Genomic DNA, 17,572 nt, shown 5'->3' on the forward strand with positions numbered 1-17,572 from the left:
ATGCTTTCCCTGAGAATGAATATACACTCATACTAACAAATACGTTTATTAGTTTTTGTTATCACGCATAATTTGAGCTGCTGGCTGGCAACACTCGAGTTTATTTATGGAATTTGCCTTACCACAACGATGACTCAGGTATTTTCAACGCTAACGTGATGGCAATCGGAATCGGTAATATATCGTTGGCTGCTCAAACTATTCACCACTTAATCTATAAAGTATGTAATGCAATTCATTACACCTTCTACCAACTTCTTCACATCATAATTTCTATAAAGTTCGCTGCTGCAATTTACAGTTCTTTGTGGCATACAAAGCAACGACTTATATATGTGGGCTCAATTTCAGTACTCCAACCATGATTGAGGATTTCTTTTCCATCTACAACCACGTAGCAATATGCTTAACTCATGCAACAACTTATAGTTGCTTTATGACTTTATTATGCGTCTTCGTGAGTGTACGACTAAAGTGACGTCGCCGACTGCAAAATCCGAAGCGTAAGTTATAACTCAACTGCTCTTCTCAATATGTTTTCATTAGGTTTCACAATTCATTATGTTATTAAGCGTTTATTGCAGTGCCGAAGAACACTACAGATTTTATTGGCGTTCTGATAAATGTAAGCTGATGCTCATGACAACTTGCAATTCACTTTAAGTGATTATTTCTTCGTGCTTTTGATAAGTGCTTGTCGCAACAACAACCTAATTTTCTGCCATTTTCTTCATATTCTTTATTAATATGTAACTGTAAAGCAATTCGAGACGAGGTAAAATCTTATATAATAGTTGTCGGTTTGATAGCTTCCATTTGGTGGAGAGGTTCCTTAGGGTAGGGATTGACACATAAAGTCAATTAATTTCAATTATTAGAAAAATCTACTCTATCTATCTATACTAAAAAGTTGCTAAAGAGAATATAATAGTTTTGTTCACATAACGGTTGTTTGTGTCACCCAGAAATAAAAGAGTTAGGCATAGGGTTATATATGTATTTCAAAATTAGCAGTGTGACAAGAAAGGTTTAAATCCGGATGTCTGTCTATCCGTCTTTCCGTCCATCTGTCCGTGCAAGCGATGACTTGAGTAAAACTTGGGATATCTTGATGGCAAAAATGGGCAAAATGGGACTACTGCCACGCCTACAAAATGGCGAAAACCGAAAATACATAAAGTGTCATAACTAAGCCATAAATAAAGTTATAACAGTAAAATTTGGTACAAAGGATCTTCCTAGTAAGGGCCATATTTGGTTGTATTTTTTTTTTTTTTTTGGTGAAGTGGGTGTGACCCCGCCCCCAATTTTTTTGTATATATCTCGCCAACCAATAAAGCTAAATAAACAAAACTTTCTGCAGTCGGTTCCCTTACATACCCCACCACACACCATGAAAATAGTTTAAATCGGATAATAACCACGCCCACCTCCCATACAAATGTTGGGTTGAAAATTACAAAAGGTGCGTTAACTCACTAACGAAAAACGTCAGAAACACTAATTTTTACAGAAGAAATAGCAGAAAGAAGCTGCACTCAGATTTGTACAAAATGGAAAATGGGCGTGGGTCAAAAACCATATCTCAGGAACTACTCGACAGATTTCAATGAAATTCGATATATAATATTTTCTTGTCACCAACTGATACGTTCACTTTATAATATATACATACATAAGGAACCAATGAAGATAGCAAAATAAAATTTTACACAAATACTGTATATGAAAATCGAAATCGGACTATAACTTTTACCGGATATCGAATGTGAAGATCTCAGTGCCTTATGGTAATTTTTCACTGAAAATATCAGTAAATCTCTCAAATATATTAATTTAATTCAGGTGAAATATTTTTCTTCTAGCTCTTTTTCTTTTTTCCCCTAGCTCACATATACCTAATTATAGGGTTTTCAAAAATACGATGGGCTTAATAGCTTATAAATCGCTTAATATATAAAATATCTTAGCCAAATTAAGTGAGCATAAAATCTTGGATATAATGTATGTTGGTGGTGAAAATGAGTGAAATTGTTTCAGGAATTACCTCAGCCCTCATAAAAGTTGTATGATTTTCGCTATTCTATTGGACTTTATGCCGAATATATGGGTCAAATTGTGTGTTATCTTAATAAAACTATATCAATAAATTGAGAGAATATAAAATATGCTGTTGCACCCGAACTTAGCTTTTCTTACTTGTTTGATTATGATTTTATTAGCCACAACGATTAAATTTTTTGTATATTTGAATGTGAATTTGTCCACAATGAAAAGAAAATCACATCATTAGAAAAAAAGTGCACAATAGTCTTGTTGCTTCACTGAAAATCTGATTAAGTCATGCTGAGACGTAATTGTTGGTCAAAAAATACTGTGTTGTAAAATACTCCCAGGAAAGTGAAGAATATGTAATTAGAATTGTCAACTAATAGTAACTGTTAGTTCGTAATCAACACATTTCAATGGGTTAATAATTTGTGTGAATGGGTTTACTGTATATTGTAAGTACATATGTACTAGTGTTACAAAACATATGTAAATGAAAATTGTCAATTCATCACGGCCTTGACCAAAACATGCTGTTGACAATAATTACACACATATATATAGATTTTTGTATGTGTGAATATGTTTTGTTTTTTATTCGAATTCGAATTCATGTGACATATTATTCAATTAAAATGCAATTTCCGCACCAGATTAATTCGATTTTACATTTACATTTAAATTATACTTTGTTATTACATATGTACTCACACACATACACACAAGCACAGAGTTGTATTTTAATAATTTACCAGAATTTAATCAGTATCCGGGAAGTCATGCAGTTTGCATCTGCAGCACTTTTACGCACACACATATCTAAATGTGCTTGATATTTTCTGAAGAGTAAGCAACAAGCGCTTCAAAAGTAACATATTGCAATTTTTAATGTATTGTTTTGTGTGCTCATTTAATTTTGTCTCAGTTATTACAGATTTTTCATTAACTACCTTTTGTCATTGCAGCATTTTATGCGCTTATTTATTATTATTTGTATTCCATTATACGTGAAAACATTGAACAATTCCCAGAATTGTTTAATATGCATCCTTTGTATGCAGCCTGTGTGGCAATTAAAGCTATCTACTAGTTCAATTAAGGGCTAAGTTCGGGTATAACCGAACATTTTATACTCTCGCAATTTATTAATTTAACTTAATTAACTTAATTAATATTATATAATACACAATTTGACCCACATATTCGTCATATATATTATATGAAGTCCATTGAAAGTTGGAAACCATAATATTAGGTTAGAAGTACAGAAGCCCTCGTGTTCGATATATGGGGCCTTAAAAACCGATGGTCCGATTTCGGCGACTTTTAGAATGGGGCTGCCACACTATAAACATAGTATTTGGTCAAAGTTCTGCATCGATACCTTCACTAGTGCTTAATTTGTATATTGTAAAGTACAAGATTCAGATCGACTTCAGAGTTCTGGTATATGGGAAGTAGGCGTGGTTGTGATCCGATTCGGACTATTTTCACAACATATCATTGGGATGTAAGGAAACTGTTACAAAGCAAGTTTCATTGAAATCGGTCGAGTAGTTCCTGAGATATAGTTTTTGACTCATAAGTGGGCGATGCCACGTCCATTTTCCATTTTGTAAAAAAATCTGAGTGCAGCTTCTATCTACTATTTCTTATGTGAAAATTAGTGTTTGTGACGTTTTTCGTTAATGAGTTAACTCACTTTTAGTAATTTTCAACCTAATCTTTGTATGGGAGGTGGGCGTAGTTATGACCCGATTTCTTTCATTTTCGGTCTGTATTAGGAAGTGGCTAAGAAAAACGACTGCAGAAAGTTTGGTTTATATAGCTCTATTGGTTTCCGAGATATGTACAAATAACCGATTTGGGGGCGGGGCCACGCCCACCTCCCCAGAAAAATTACATCCAAATATGCCCCTTCACAGTGCGATCCTTCATATCAAATTTTATTTCCATAGCTTTATTTATGGCTTAGTTATGGCACTTTATGTGTTTTCGGTTTTCGCCATTTTGTGGGCGTGGCAGTGGTCCGATTTTGCTCATTTTCGAAAGCAACCTTCCTATGGTGCCAAGAAATAAGTATGCCAAGTTTCATAATCTTAATTTTTACTCAAGTTACAGCTTGCACAGACGGACGGACGGACGGAATTTATGTGTTGCCGGTTTTCGCCATTTTTTGGGTCCGATTTTGCCAATTTACGAAAGCAACCCTCTTACGGTCCGAAGAATATGTGTCACCCTGATCAGTTTGATATATATAATCCTATATCTAACTCGTTTAGTTTTATGACTTACAAACAACCGTTATATGAACAAAACTAAAATACTCTCTTAGCAATTATGTTGCGAGAGTATAAAAATGCATTGATAGTTTGCCCTGACGTATGAGTAACAAGAATATATTTATCTGAATGCACTCTATAATTATTTCTATTGGTACGGTCTGTTCTTCAATTATTATATTATTAGTGGTATGCCAGTGTTTATATTGTGTATGTTGTTGTTGTTTACTAAAAAATTCTAAATTTATGTGATATATTACTCTCGTAGCAACTTTCATTGCGAGAGTAGAAAAGATATGAAAAAGCGTGTTAAAGTGGAGCAGGTTAAGTGATCTTTATTGTTGCTGTCATGCATGCAAATAGACGCTCATAAAAGTAGAGGAAGAAATTTAATTACAATTCATTGCTTGCAAAATACTCATATTAGACTTGCCGCATGCACGGGCAACAAGGTAAATGGAATATTGGCAATATTTCAATATTGGCAGCGTACTGTAGTATCCAAGGAAACTGAGTTTCCTTCAACTTTCAATCGCATTTGTTGCTGCATCGTTTATGTGCAAGCTAGCGATTTTAGTTTGTTGAGTTCTTGTACCGTTAAAGTAAAAAATTTAATCTTGGGAATCGCTGCTTAAATGAAAGTAAAAAGTATTATTCCAGTTAGCCGAATTGGGAGTATTTGATCAGATAAAAATTCGGATGAAATCCGAAATTCGCTAAACAGTCGTGATGAAGATTTTTATCTTGCTTATTTCAACATTGTTTGATTACTTTCATTTCAAGCACATGGTCCCCTAGTGGTATTGAAGACTCTCTAAATTGTAAAATAACTAGCGACCATGAAAATGTTACAAAAGTCCTCAATGTTCGATAATATTAAACCTACAATACAATATCCTTCTGACTTTTAAACATAAATTGAAAACTCCAATACAGTTCAATGTATCGGGGCTGGTGATAAATATCGATAATCGGTCATCTTTAAAAATAACTGTTCTAACTCAATTACAATTTCAATGGACGTACCCTACTCGACAATGCAGAAGTGCAGAGTGTCAGACATGTGAGCATTTCTAGATTTTTTTTTTTGGTATTTAATAATCTTGGGATTTTTATTAAACTCGAGTTCAATACTAAAATATATTAAAACGAAAACAAAATTAAAACGCAACCAAATCACTCATCAAATAGAAATTTCATTGTACATATTTACATAGTCCATATCTACTGATATTTGTCTGTATATATTTAATACACACAGTGTGAGAGTGTCAGTCAATTCATTAAATTAATTAAAGACAAATATTTGCTATTATAATAGAGTCATGTACATCCTCGTACAATGTGTACACAGATATGATTGCTCTAAGCCTTAAGTTGGGCGCACAGTTAATTATCAGTTAGGTGTGTATGAATGTGTGGATGTGTTAATTTCAAATTTCTGCGGGCAAAGATCAAGGAGTTAAGCAAATACATAGTTTTACATTAATCTCATTTACATTTTCATATACACTATATAAGTAAGTATTTATACTCGTATACTCATATGAGCTCTCATAGTTAAACTAAAATATATATTCACAGCCACAATGTAATTGCTAGTTAGAATGCCTCCGAGAATACTTGAACTTACTTAAAGTAAATATAATTAGTAGAAAATGATAATAATATTATTTGTTGCTATGTTATACCGAGATTATTATGAGATCTCTTATACTTTAGTATATTTCAACTAAAATCTCTGAGAGAATATAAACAAATAAGAATAACTCAAAATTCAGCTTAAAACCTTGCGTAAAAAAGCTAGATTTATAAAAATGAACTCGCCTCATATACTGAGATGAACTAAACGGAGCGTCATGGCCTACATAGTATTTCGGTTGGATTTAAAGTCAGGCTTCTCTTAACACAATTGGGAGGAACTCTTATTAATAATACGAAAAAGTATCTAACGCACAGCTTTTTTCTGCTAACTCCTTTAACTTATTTCCTCCACCATAAAATTCTATAAAAAGATTTCTTACTATTTTCTTATAATTTATCCTTTCAGCTCATTCTTCAAGATACACAATGGCATAACGTTATGAGATTAGTAACAACAACAGACAATTGAACATCATTTAAAGACATTATCAAATGACGAACGACAATTGAATTTGTTGTAATCAATAAAATACGAGACTAATGTGAGCCAATACATCAAATAAGCAACAAAAAAAAGAAGGCTCTTATTGCAAGTGTGAAAAGAAGGAGAGATTGAGAGACGGTGCTGACAGCATGTGGTGCCGGCACAATATATAAATAGAGTGCAAGCACCAAAGTGGCGGACTGGTAATTGACAAACTCCTACAACAACAACAAGTTTACACAAATAGAATATTTGTTGGCGTAAAAAGTACGCAGGCATATAACGGAAACGGAAATAAATCGGAAGCGAAAGCATAATTGAATTTACGAGCATCCGTAACGCCTCCGTACGTCCACTCTCACTATTTTTCTTCAACGCTGAGTAATGATTACAGGAAGTAATGAGAAAGTGTTAAATACAAATTAAGAAACATAAATGAAGAACGCGGTGAAAGCTCATAAAATAAATTAAAGCAATCTTTGAGTGTTAGTGTAGGATTTATATCTGAAAATTCTCAGAAATCTTTTTTTGAAATTTTTGTAGTCCGTACATCACTAAGTGTCACGTAAAATGACAAGAAGTCATAAAAAGCATTAAATTTACCTTTCTTTAATCAACAAGCAAGCTTTTTAAATGAAAATCACACTTAAGCATAATAATAACGGTAAAATAAACTTAATTTCCCGTCGCTTGAAGTGAGAAGATCAAATAATATAACAGAACAGTAAAAAACAGTAACTTTTTGCTGTTGGACGTCCTAAAAGCCATCGTCAGCCACATTCACAATGGCTGACTTGGAACGCATAAGACTGGTTATCCTGGGCGGTGCTGGTGTAGGCAAATCATCCATCATCAAACGTTTTCTCTTCAAAACCTACACAGACAAATATCGTGCCACAGTTGAAGATCTTTTTAATCGCGAATACGATTTGGGCGGCGTTACACTGAAGGTGAGTAGTTTATTTAGTATCTTTACAATATTTACAAGAACAATTTTAAGTTACTAATGTATTGATTTGAATAGGTTCGTCAATAGTTTAGTAGCTTTTAAAAAGATATTTTTAAGAAGTTAGTGAAAACGATCATTATCTCTCTCTTCAGTATGCTGGAAACCAACTTTCGCTATTTTGCAAAGACTATAGTCATCTATTCTAGACCGATACGGAGCATTTCAGAGCTGATGAGAGAGCTTCGTTTAAGCAGTCGGAATATGTTTACTTTTCAAATCACAACAAAGACATCAAAATTTCAAGAGAACTGCACTCGATATCAGTGATATCATTGGAAGCCAGAAACAATCTGCTAGCTAGAAAACTCGAATGTTTCTTCGACTTTATTGTCGAGCTGTTGCCGGTTGCTTCAATATCTTAGTCACTTAATGACATAACTTGTAGCCATTGTCTTTGGCTTGGTATACATTTACTGTGTCTATGTGTCTGACTCTGTATAAGATTTCACTTGCAGAAAATCGTTAAACTATCAAAGATATACGCGGAGGTAAAATGGAGAGCGGACTCGCATGTTAGCGTTTAATTGAATTTCTCGTTGATTTTTTGTTTTTTTTTCGTTATGTTTTTGTTTTTGTATTATAAGATTTTGTCTGGTATGCTTCGAGGTATCACCATATGCCTATGCACATCTAATGCTTCAACTATTCACTGCCGTGGCAACAAGGAATACTTATTTAATTACGTACATAGAAGTCAATACACAACACACAACAACAACAACAACATATACACATACAGCCTCAGAAACATGACGCTAACAACATTAAAGTTTGTTTTGCCACGTTGCGCTCTGCCGGAAATTCTTAGTCACATGGATTTAGTCACATATACATACATACATGTATATACTGTTGTACACACACATTCACTTGTCAGACAATTAACGACAAAAACTTTTGTCTGCAAACATCTTTAATATGACACGCTCGACACGGAATTTTTATATAGCGCATAACCAGTTTGCTGGTTGATGTTGACAACACTATGTTACACACACTTTCATACCAATATTTATCAATACATTCAATTTGTATGTCAAACGAACAATTACATAGACATGAGACAGTAGTCTGTCTCAGTAACTTTCACCAACAATTCGATGCAAGCCAAATTTTTAGTTATCATAAAGTTTCGTCTATAAATACTAAATGTCACTTTGGGAGGGCAAATAAAAATAACCGAAAAAAAAATTTCTAGAAAAAAACTTTTTTTTAATTAACGAATCATATGGGTCTTTAAACGCATTTTTAATTTCTTCTCTGATCTGTGTAGGTTTTACGAGCTTTTTATATCCCTTCAGGAAGCAGTTGGTTTCTATGAGATGCGAAATTTTACTAAAACACGTCCGAACGCGGCCATTGAGATTCATTGCAAACCACGTTTTCATTGCTTCCAACAAACGTTCAGAGAAATCTAAAATAGCTCTCTTTATGCTTTGTCATGACTCATGAACAACGTGCAACTTTTTATGACTCTGAACTAAATTTTAGAAGATTAAAGTTGAAGCAAGCTTCAGGCATTCCATTAGACAAATTCTTTCATTTAACCTTAAAATCTTTGTTGTAACACTATGAGGCGTAATTACACCATTTAAATCTGATATCTCAAGAATAGTGTTTCAAAGGTCAACCCAAGATTGTTCGATAATAGCGGTTTTAGAAATCAGATGGAGAAACTCCAACTCATCCTTCGAAAAAAAGGAGAACTCTATATTTGTTGCAAAACGTATAACTAGAATAAATGGTTCCAAAGCAATGTTTTGTTTTCTTGAAAGGTTCTAATTATCGACCCAAAACCAATTTCTAAAATCTGGTATAAGCTGAATTATTAGAAAAAGAGATACATTTGTAGTTTTATTATATATTCACACCAGAGAACGGCTTCCGTTGAGCGCAAAAATGTTCATGCACGATCGATAACCGAACTATCAGCCCATTCGGCTCAAGAGCTCAAAATGGCATTCGTGAATGTTTTCGCTACTGAGCTAAATTCAGCTCAAGTGCGGTAAATTCCTTTGCTTGCTGAGTTTATTCACGCTCGTATTGAAACAGCTCTACTCAGGCGTTCGCTCATTCGGCGCAACAATGATCGTGTTGAATGAAAACAAAAACACAAAAGAGCAAACTCAACGCCTATGAGCGAACTCAACGGGTATGAGCAAACTCAACGCATATGAATAAACTCACTGTGCTTGAATAAATACGCAACCAGAAGCGCTACTGAAACTCTAATGACTGTGAAGGAGATGAAACAGAAATAAATCAAAATATATAATTTCACAACAAACATATACATAGGTGTATTTATTTTCATAATAATGGCAATGGTAATGGAAAAAATAACATAATCACATTTCAATTCATACTTATTACACTTATATAAGATATGCATATTAATTTCAAGAACTGCAAAACTCACTTTTTCCTTGAATCAGCTCATACGCAAAAGTTTCTATTCAATTCCAATCACTGAGCGAAAGTGAGCTAAACATTTCGTGAAGTGAGCAAACGTGAGCAAAGCATTTCGGACCGAAGGCTCACATTGTACGCGAATGAGCGCTTCGGCAACATGAGCTGATTTTTACTCAACGCTGTGTTTCGCTCAGTGATTGGAATTGAATAGAAATTTTTGCGTATGAACTGATTCAAGGAAAAAGTGAGTTTTGCAATTCTCTGATTCACACATCCATTTCGGTAACGTAAAATCGCTACCACACATAAGTAAAATAAAAACCATCCAAAATAATTAAATTGAGTGAAGCGTCAGGGCAGGCAAATAATATGAAAACCTGCACTTAAGTATGTAATTTATGTGTGATTTCTACAGATTTTCCATTATACATATATGTAACGGTGTATTTGTAACGGTATTAGGTAAACGATTTCTATGTATTTGTGGTAATGTTTGGCGCGACACAATCGTGATTTCGAGTGATTTGTTGCATATTCGCAAGCTTACGTTGCAGCTGACATTTGTGAGTGTTATTATGTTGTTATTGGATGTCTTTAATTTCACAAAAATTCCGTTGACATTGCGCAAAATTAGAATTATCACAGAATATTAAGCTTTTTGCAGCAAGTTCCATAAGAGGCACAGAAATTTATTTGTTTTTTATGGTTTTAATTTTAAAATACCGGAAAATTTCAAAAGCTTAATGTTTGCATTAAATTTGTTTCTTCATAAAAGTGAAGTGCCATCTATTTTGGATCTACATTAGGCAGGTTCTAAGTAATATGATATTACTAAATAATTATGAATATGTTTTAGTAAAATAAGTTTTCTGATATTGAAAATTCTATAACTCTTTTTTTCCTAGAGAAGTCTAGAGATATAGATCGAGATAGAGATAGAAAATTCCACCACTAAGGCATATATATTTATTTGAATTTTTTTATTTATGAGCATTGAGTCTCATGCCATGCTGTGCTATGTTCCCCTACTTTATTTCGCTTTTGAACCCATTTCAGATCTCTGCAGTAGAAGCAGCCACAGCAACCAACATCTCTTTTATGGTTTACTTCGCTGGAATTTATGTAATCTGGCATTATAGGCCTCTTAATTTCTCGGTGGGGTGCATTAAAATTGAATCATCCCTGTATATCGAATATATGGTATTAATTGTATTATATACATCCATATGCCACAAATCGTTTCTATGTGAAATCGCTTTGAAGTAAACCAATTTACGGGACATTTTTCAACCGCATTTGTTTGTGTCCAGCCTAGTCGGCGGCGACGACGGTTAAACATCATACCCCTCCTACTAACCGTCTGGTATTTTCCCGCCGTCTTGCTATGCGCTCGTTCGTTCACTGCAAATGACAGTGATTTAACATGTTGCTGCGCCTCATTGTCGTACTTTCGCCCCATTGACCGCTTCGCTTGCTCTAAATTGAACAATTGACACCCAATTCGCATTGGTTCGCCATAATTTCGTGACCATCAGGCGCATTTATAAGCATTCAAATACAATTGCCGACATATGTACATTGTAAATTGTCAGTTATTTGTACGTGTGATCATGGATAAATGGCAATTTCAATAAATTGAAATTTGTGGCACAATATAAGCTTGATAGTGTTGATTTGTATAGCAATTATGTATTTAGCTTAATCAAGATTTGAATGGTGTTCTATTTTGAGTACTTTGTTAAAATTTTACTATTAGAACTAAGTTTCGAACCAGAGGTCTACATTTGCTGAGTTCGGATAACGTGAAGTAGTTGAACACTGAGACCTAACAGTTGTATTTTCCTCTCGATTGTCGCTTAATTTCTCCGTAGCAAGTATTCTCATGAGGTGTGAGTACAGGAATGAGTACATCATTGGAGCCCACATTCACATAATTCGCCGTAGTTTTCAATGATATGTGTAGTCTTCTATTAACTCCTGGCCCTAAGAAATCTTGCTTTGTTTAAGGAAAATATTTTGCTTTCATTTTGGAATTTACTGTGGGAGTAACCAAGGTGTTTGAGATAAAGTAAAATCATGACCATTTTTGTATAAAGGAAGTGGTTTTGAATCGATTTGGCCTATTTTCATAATATATCATTGGAATGCCAGGAAAAGATTATGAACCGAGTTTCACTGAGATTGGTGGAGTAGTTTTCCGATTTCGCCAATCTACGAACTTAAACTTCTTGTGATGCCAAGAAATACATGTACCAAGTTTCATCGAGATATCTCAATTTTTACAAACAGACATCCGGATTTCAACTTTACTCGTCATCCTGATCAATTTGGTATATATAATCCGATATCTAACTCGTTCAGTTTTAGGACTTACAACCAACAGTTATGAGAACAAAACTATTATACTCTCTTAGCAACTTGTTGCGAGAATATAAAAATAATAAAATAATTGTTGTATTTGTTTTAATAATATATGTAAAGTCATGATTTTATGGCTGCAAGTATTATATATAGATTTGTGTGCCTTTGTGACTATATTCGTATGCAAAATGGCGACGAAAACCTTAATTTGCCCGCGGACATGCATGAATTTATATTTGAAGTGTGGAAATATGTGCCTAACGGTATTATATCCGCTTTATTCGACGCGACAAATGCGTATAAAAGGTTTTTGGCACGTGACTTCCGCCGTTTTCATACAAATTCGTTAATTATTTATCGGCCACTTTATAGTTTGCCATTATAATTAAGTGTAGTGCGCATATCAGCTACTCCAGCTTACAGTAATTTCCACTGTAATTTCGCATAAAATATGCATGTCAGCATAGCGAAAAGTAGTTTAAAATTAATTATGCAAATTTATGACCACTTTCTCGAGGAAAAATATCAGTTACACATGTGCATTAGGGTGACACATATTTTAGAATTCGGTTGAGAACAAATATTTACTTAACAAATAGCTATTCTTCATTGTCTGCGAGTTGTAGTTCACGCTACACGACGGCAGATGACGCTGCTGAAAATAGTAATCAGCTGATGAAACTTAACAAACTTCTTATGAAAAGCAAAAACAATAATGTATAACAGCTGATTGATTATCGAGTAGCTGGCGGTGCGAAGGGCAAAAACTGGTCTCTACTAAAATTTTAATTGATCAATTAATTGAGCTGTGTGAAAAGGCTATTGAAGTCTTCTAATTTTGCATTAAGAAATCATTTCTATAAATATTTGTTTACTTCTATATTTTGTGCCACCCAAATATATTGTATAGCACTTGCTGGTAAATAATGTGCTGCTCGACTTCAGCGTATGTGCTAAAGCGGATTATTAATCTTTACGCTACAACATCACACACACTAATATACATAATATATCGATTGAGAATTGTGCTCAGCTGCTGATTTTCGCCAGTTCGCTGGTAGTAGATAATATATTTATAATACGAGTAAATGATGTAGGCAAATTTGATTAAGTACTTCACTGATCTATTATTAACGTGACTGTAATTAGCTAAATTATCGCGCCAAAATGTTTTTACTAAATGGTTGATTTAAATAATATTATTTGGAGAAAATAATAATTGGATACATATATGTATCGTACATAGTACGATCCATCTTGTAGCACGAGGTGTGGGTCCAGTTTATTCCGAGATATTACTCATTCTACTTTTACATTAATCTATAGTATACAAGTAGAAGTAGAAAAACGATACCTATACACATTGGAAGTCTTTGCTAAGTGCACAGCAACAAATCCATTGCGAAAAGAAGGCAAAAGTACGTATGGGTGACAGTTGATTTATGCATAGCGAATTTAAGATGGCAACGTGTGTTTAAATTTGATAAATGATGCGTGCAGCAACAAAAAGTGAAAACACAAACAAGAACGATAAGCGAAACAACAACAATGCGGCTAGATGGTTGTTGTGGTAATTGTGGCAACGTCAATGAGATTAGCGTTCTTCATGGCTAGCGGCTTAATGGCTTTGGTAATACCAAGGTATTCGCCGTTGCCAATGTTTAAGGGACCATAAATCTTCCGCGAAACCTTTCTCTCGAAAACTCCTAGTGCCGTCTCATCGGATGTTGACATCGTCCGCGCTTCTGCACCGTAATGTAGGACGGGAATGATGATGGACTTGTAGAGTTTGGTTTTGGTTCGTCGAGAGAGGACTTTACTTTTCAATTGCCTACTTAGTCCATAGTAGCACCTATTGGCAAGAGTGATTCTGCGTTGGATTTTCAGGCTGACATTGTTATTGCTGTTAATGCTGGTTCCCAGGTAGACGAAATTATCTACAACTTCAAAGTTATGACTGTCAACAGTGACGTGGGAGCCAAGACTTGAATGCGCTGACTGTTTGTTTGACGACAGGAGATATTTCGTCTTATCCTCGTTCACCTCCAGACCCATTCGCTTCGCTTCCTTACTGCCTTCCCTAAATAAAAGCGTTGGCGGAACGTTTTTTTCCGCTCAGCGTTAGCGTCGATGCGCCATCCCTAAATAAAAGCGGCAACTTTACGTCATATATCAAAATGTTTACTTGAATTGTTGTTGTGAAATTTTATTGAACGGAGAAACTTCGTTTTTCGCAGCCAACTTTACTTCGGAACGCTCTGTCAAAATAGAAAATTTCAACCGCTCAGCGTCGCCGTCGCGTTATTTAGGTATGCGCTATACAAATTGTATGGGCATGAGAATTTTTTGACAGTTTTTTGCCGCTGCCGCTTTTATTTAGGGAAGGCAGTTACCCAGGCGGGAAAAAGCAGAACTAACGGCGCGGATGTTGTTTCCAATGATATCGAATAGCTGTACACTCTTATAGAAGATTGTACCTTCTCTATTTTGCTCTGCGGCTCGAACTATTTTTTCCAGCATCACAGTAAAGAGGTCACACGATAGCGAGTCACCTTGTCTGAAACCTCGTTTGGTATCGAACGGCTCGGAGAGGTCCTTCCCGATCCTGACGGAGCTTTTGGTGTTGTTCAACGTCAGCTTACACAGCCGTATTAGTTTTGCGGGGATACCAAATTCAGACATCGCGGCATAAAGACAGCTCCTTTTCGTGCTGTCGAAAGCGGCTTTAAAGTCGACAAATAGATGGTGTGTGTCGATCCTCTTTTCACGGGTCTTCTCCAAGGTTTGGCGATTGTCCAGGTCTAAAGCCACACTGATAAGGTCCAATCAGTTTGTTGACGGCGGGCTTTAGTCCTTCACACAGTACGCTCGATAGAACATTATAAGCGATGTTAAGGAGGCTTATCCCACGATAGTTGGCGCAAATTGTGGGGTCTCCCTTTTTGTGGATTGGGCAGAGTACACTGATATTCCAATCGTCGGGCATGCTTTCTTCCGACCATATTCTGCAAAGAATGTGATGCATGCACCCTATCAACTCTTCGACACCGTATTTGAATAGCACGGCCAGCAATCCATTGGCACCGCCGCCTTGTTGTTCTTCAAGAGGGTAATTGCTATTATAATTTCTTCACGGTCGGGCAATGGAACATCCGTTCCATCGTCGTCGATTGGGGAATCGGGTTCGCCATCTCCTGGTGTTGTACTTTCACTGCCATTCAGCAGGCTGGAGAAGTGTTTCCTCCACAAACTCAGTATACTCTGGTCGTCAACAACTAGATCACCTCTGGGGGTCCTACAGGAGTGTGCTCCGGTCTCTCTTAATGCCGCTTCAAGTAATTAATTTGCTTATTTTTCACTTCTCGAGCTAAGCTCTAATAAATAACTTTATTTCACTTCGGGTGGAACACCAACGGGGCTTCTAAGTTCCTAAGTTCTTGCTTTTGTTATTGTTATTATTTTACAATATTAGAAATGCTTTAAATATCTGTGTTTAGTCAATTTTACTTTGCAAATCTTCGCAACCACAAGTGAACTTGTTTGAAGCTTCTAATTCTAATTTCTTGGGACGCCAGAATCTCAAGACAACCTTGATTTTACTCAAAGAGATGCAGCTAGGTATTTAGTTTACGCATCAACTTAGAGCCATTTCATACATATTACATTTCATACATAACCGATTAAAACGCTGATTTAGTTCGATTTACTATGCAAAATAAAAATCTCAAAAACTGGTGTCTCAATCAAAATTTTAATTGATCAAATAATTTGGCTGTGTGAGAAGGCGTTATGCTATTTATTGTACACAATTACTATTCCGTAATGCCATATTCTCCAACTCTACTTCTTTGAAACTCTTCTCCCGCTCGTTACACTAAAATAATTTTTGTCTAGTACTATTACAACAATAATAATAAAGGTTTAAACATGATTTAAGGGATCTAATAAGAGCTAATTATCAAATGTGTCACACTAGACTTTTCAAAAAGTCTAATATAAAAAGGCCAATAAAAGTATATAGCTTAATTGTTGCTTTAAACTAGCCACATACACTTAAAAATAATTTAAAACAAGGAATAAACTACCTGAAGGCAAATCAATTTCCGTTTTGTTTTTGTTGTTATTTGTCGTTCCGTTTGTATACGTTCATTCATAGCCGTAACACAATTTCATTGCAATTAATTTAAATTTTCAATGCCAACCACAAACACAAACAATACAAACAGGAATGCCTTGGACATGCAATCGAGATAAGTTTGTATGAGTGTGGAGGATGCATAAATAAACAGTTATTCAAATGTAAAGAGCAATCAATGCCTCCGTGGCATTTAAAATCACTTGGAATCTTGGTATAATTGCAATTAGTTGCAAACGTAATTGTTATTAATTGCACAATGTTCAAGGTCTCGGCCAGGCGCAAATGCAATCAAACGCCTGCATACAAAGCGATGCCGGTGAAATGGAAGTATGAATGAATGCAGAAAAAAGTGGAGAAGATGCTGTGTAACAACAACAACTTTAATACTTGTAAGCATTCTGGCTTTGCTCTTTGCATAATTAAACTAATTATTTTGCATGTAATATCAATGGCAGGTGGTGTTTTTGTATGTTTGAAATACGTGTGTATGGTTTAAAGAAAACTTAATTATTAAGAAGCTTTTCAAATAAATGCATTTATATTATTGTAATGTTTGCCGTTGCAAATATTTGTTTCATGTTTATTGTTAGGAATCATTACTAAATTTCAACGCTGTGAAAAAATTAATCATACGCCATGCCTGATTTCAACCTTTTCTGCTAACGAACGTTACTTATACGCCGTGTTCATACTGAAAGCTTTTGTTGTATTTTATTTTTATGCACTTCTAGTATCATTTGAATCAGTTTTTGCGTGACTTAATGCAAACTTGGTTGTCATTCTGAAGAATAGATACTTTAGTGGAGGAAAACATAGTCCATTAAAGAATTTGATCTGAGAATAAAAATAAATTTCCTACATTATTAATAGTGGTTTTTGAGTTGTCTTGGAAATATTCCAGTCTCCGGTTATATGCGTGAAACTGTTTCCAATTTACTACCACCAAAGGTTACTCATACGCCGTGTGACACCCAATTAAACATATTCACAACTTGCTTGTTTGACATGAAAATTGTTGATTACAAAACAATTAGTTTGAAAAACAAAAATAATAATAAACTGAACAAATTTCAAATACGCAAATTTATTAGACAACTTATTTTACTAATTTTTTCACTCCATATTTAGAGAATTTTATTAATCAAAACTATTGCATCTCTTCCTAATCCTTATTATTTACAAACTAAGCAAAA

General features: G+C 34.8%; 1 protein-coding gene across 4 annotated transcripts in view; it reads left to right on the top strand.

The window, feature by feature from the left end:
* The window catches only part of LOC105212636 (GTP-binding protein Di-Ras2-like), a 61,775-nt gene that overhangs the window by 15,395 nt on the left and 28,808 nt on the right, over positions 1-17,572 (top strand). For all 4 annotated transcript variants that reach the window (XM_054234271.1, XM_054234269.1, XM_054234272.1 and 1 more), the window contains exon 3: positions 6,382-7,409. In XM_054234271.1, coding sequence (XP_054090246.1) covers positions 7,245-7,409 — 165 coding nt within the window. In that variant the 5' untranslated portion in view covers positions 6,382-7,244. The remainder of the gene's footprint in view (positions 1-6,381; positions 7,410-17,572) is intronic.

Source organism: Zeugodacus cucurbitae, chromosome 6 (genome assembly GCF_028554725.1).
Source record: "Zeugodacus cucurbitae isolate PBARC_wt_2022May chromosome 6, idZeuCucr1.2, whole genome shotgun sequence".
In the NCBI taxonomy this organism is placed as follows: domain Eukaryota; kingdom Metazoa; phylum Arthropoda; class Insecta; order Diptera; family Tephritidae; genus Zeugodacus; species Zeugodacus cucurbitae.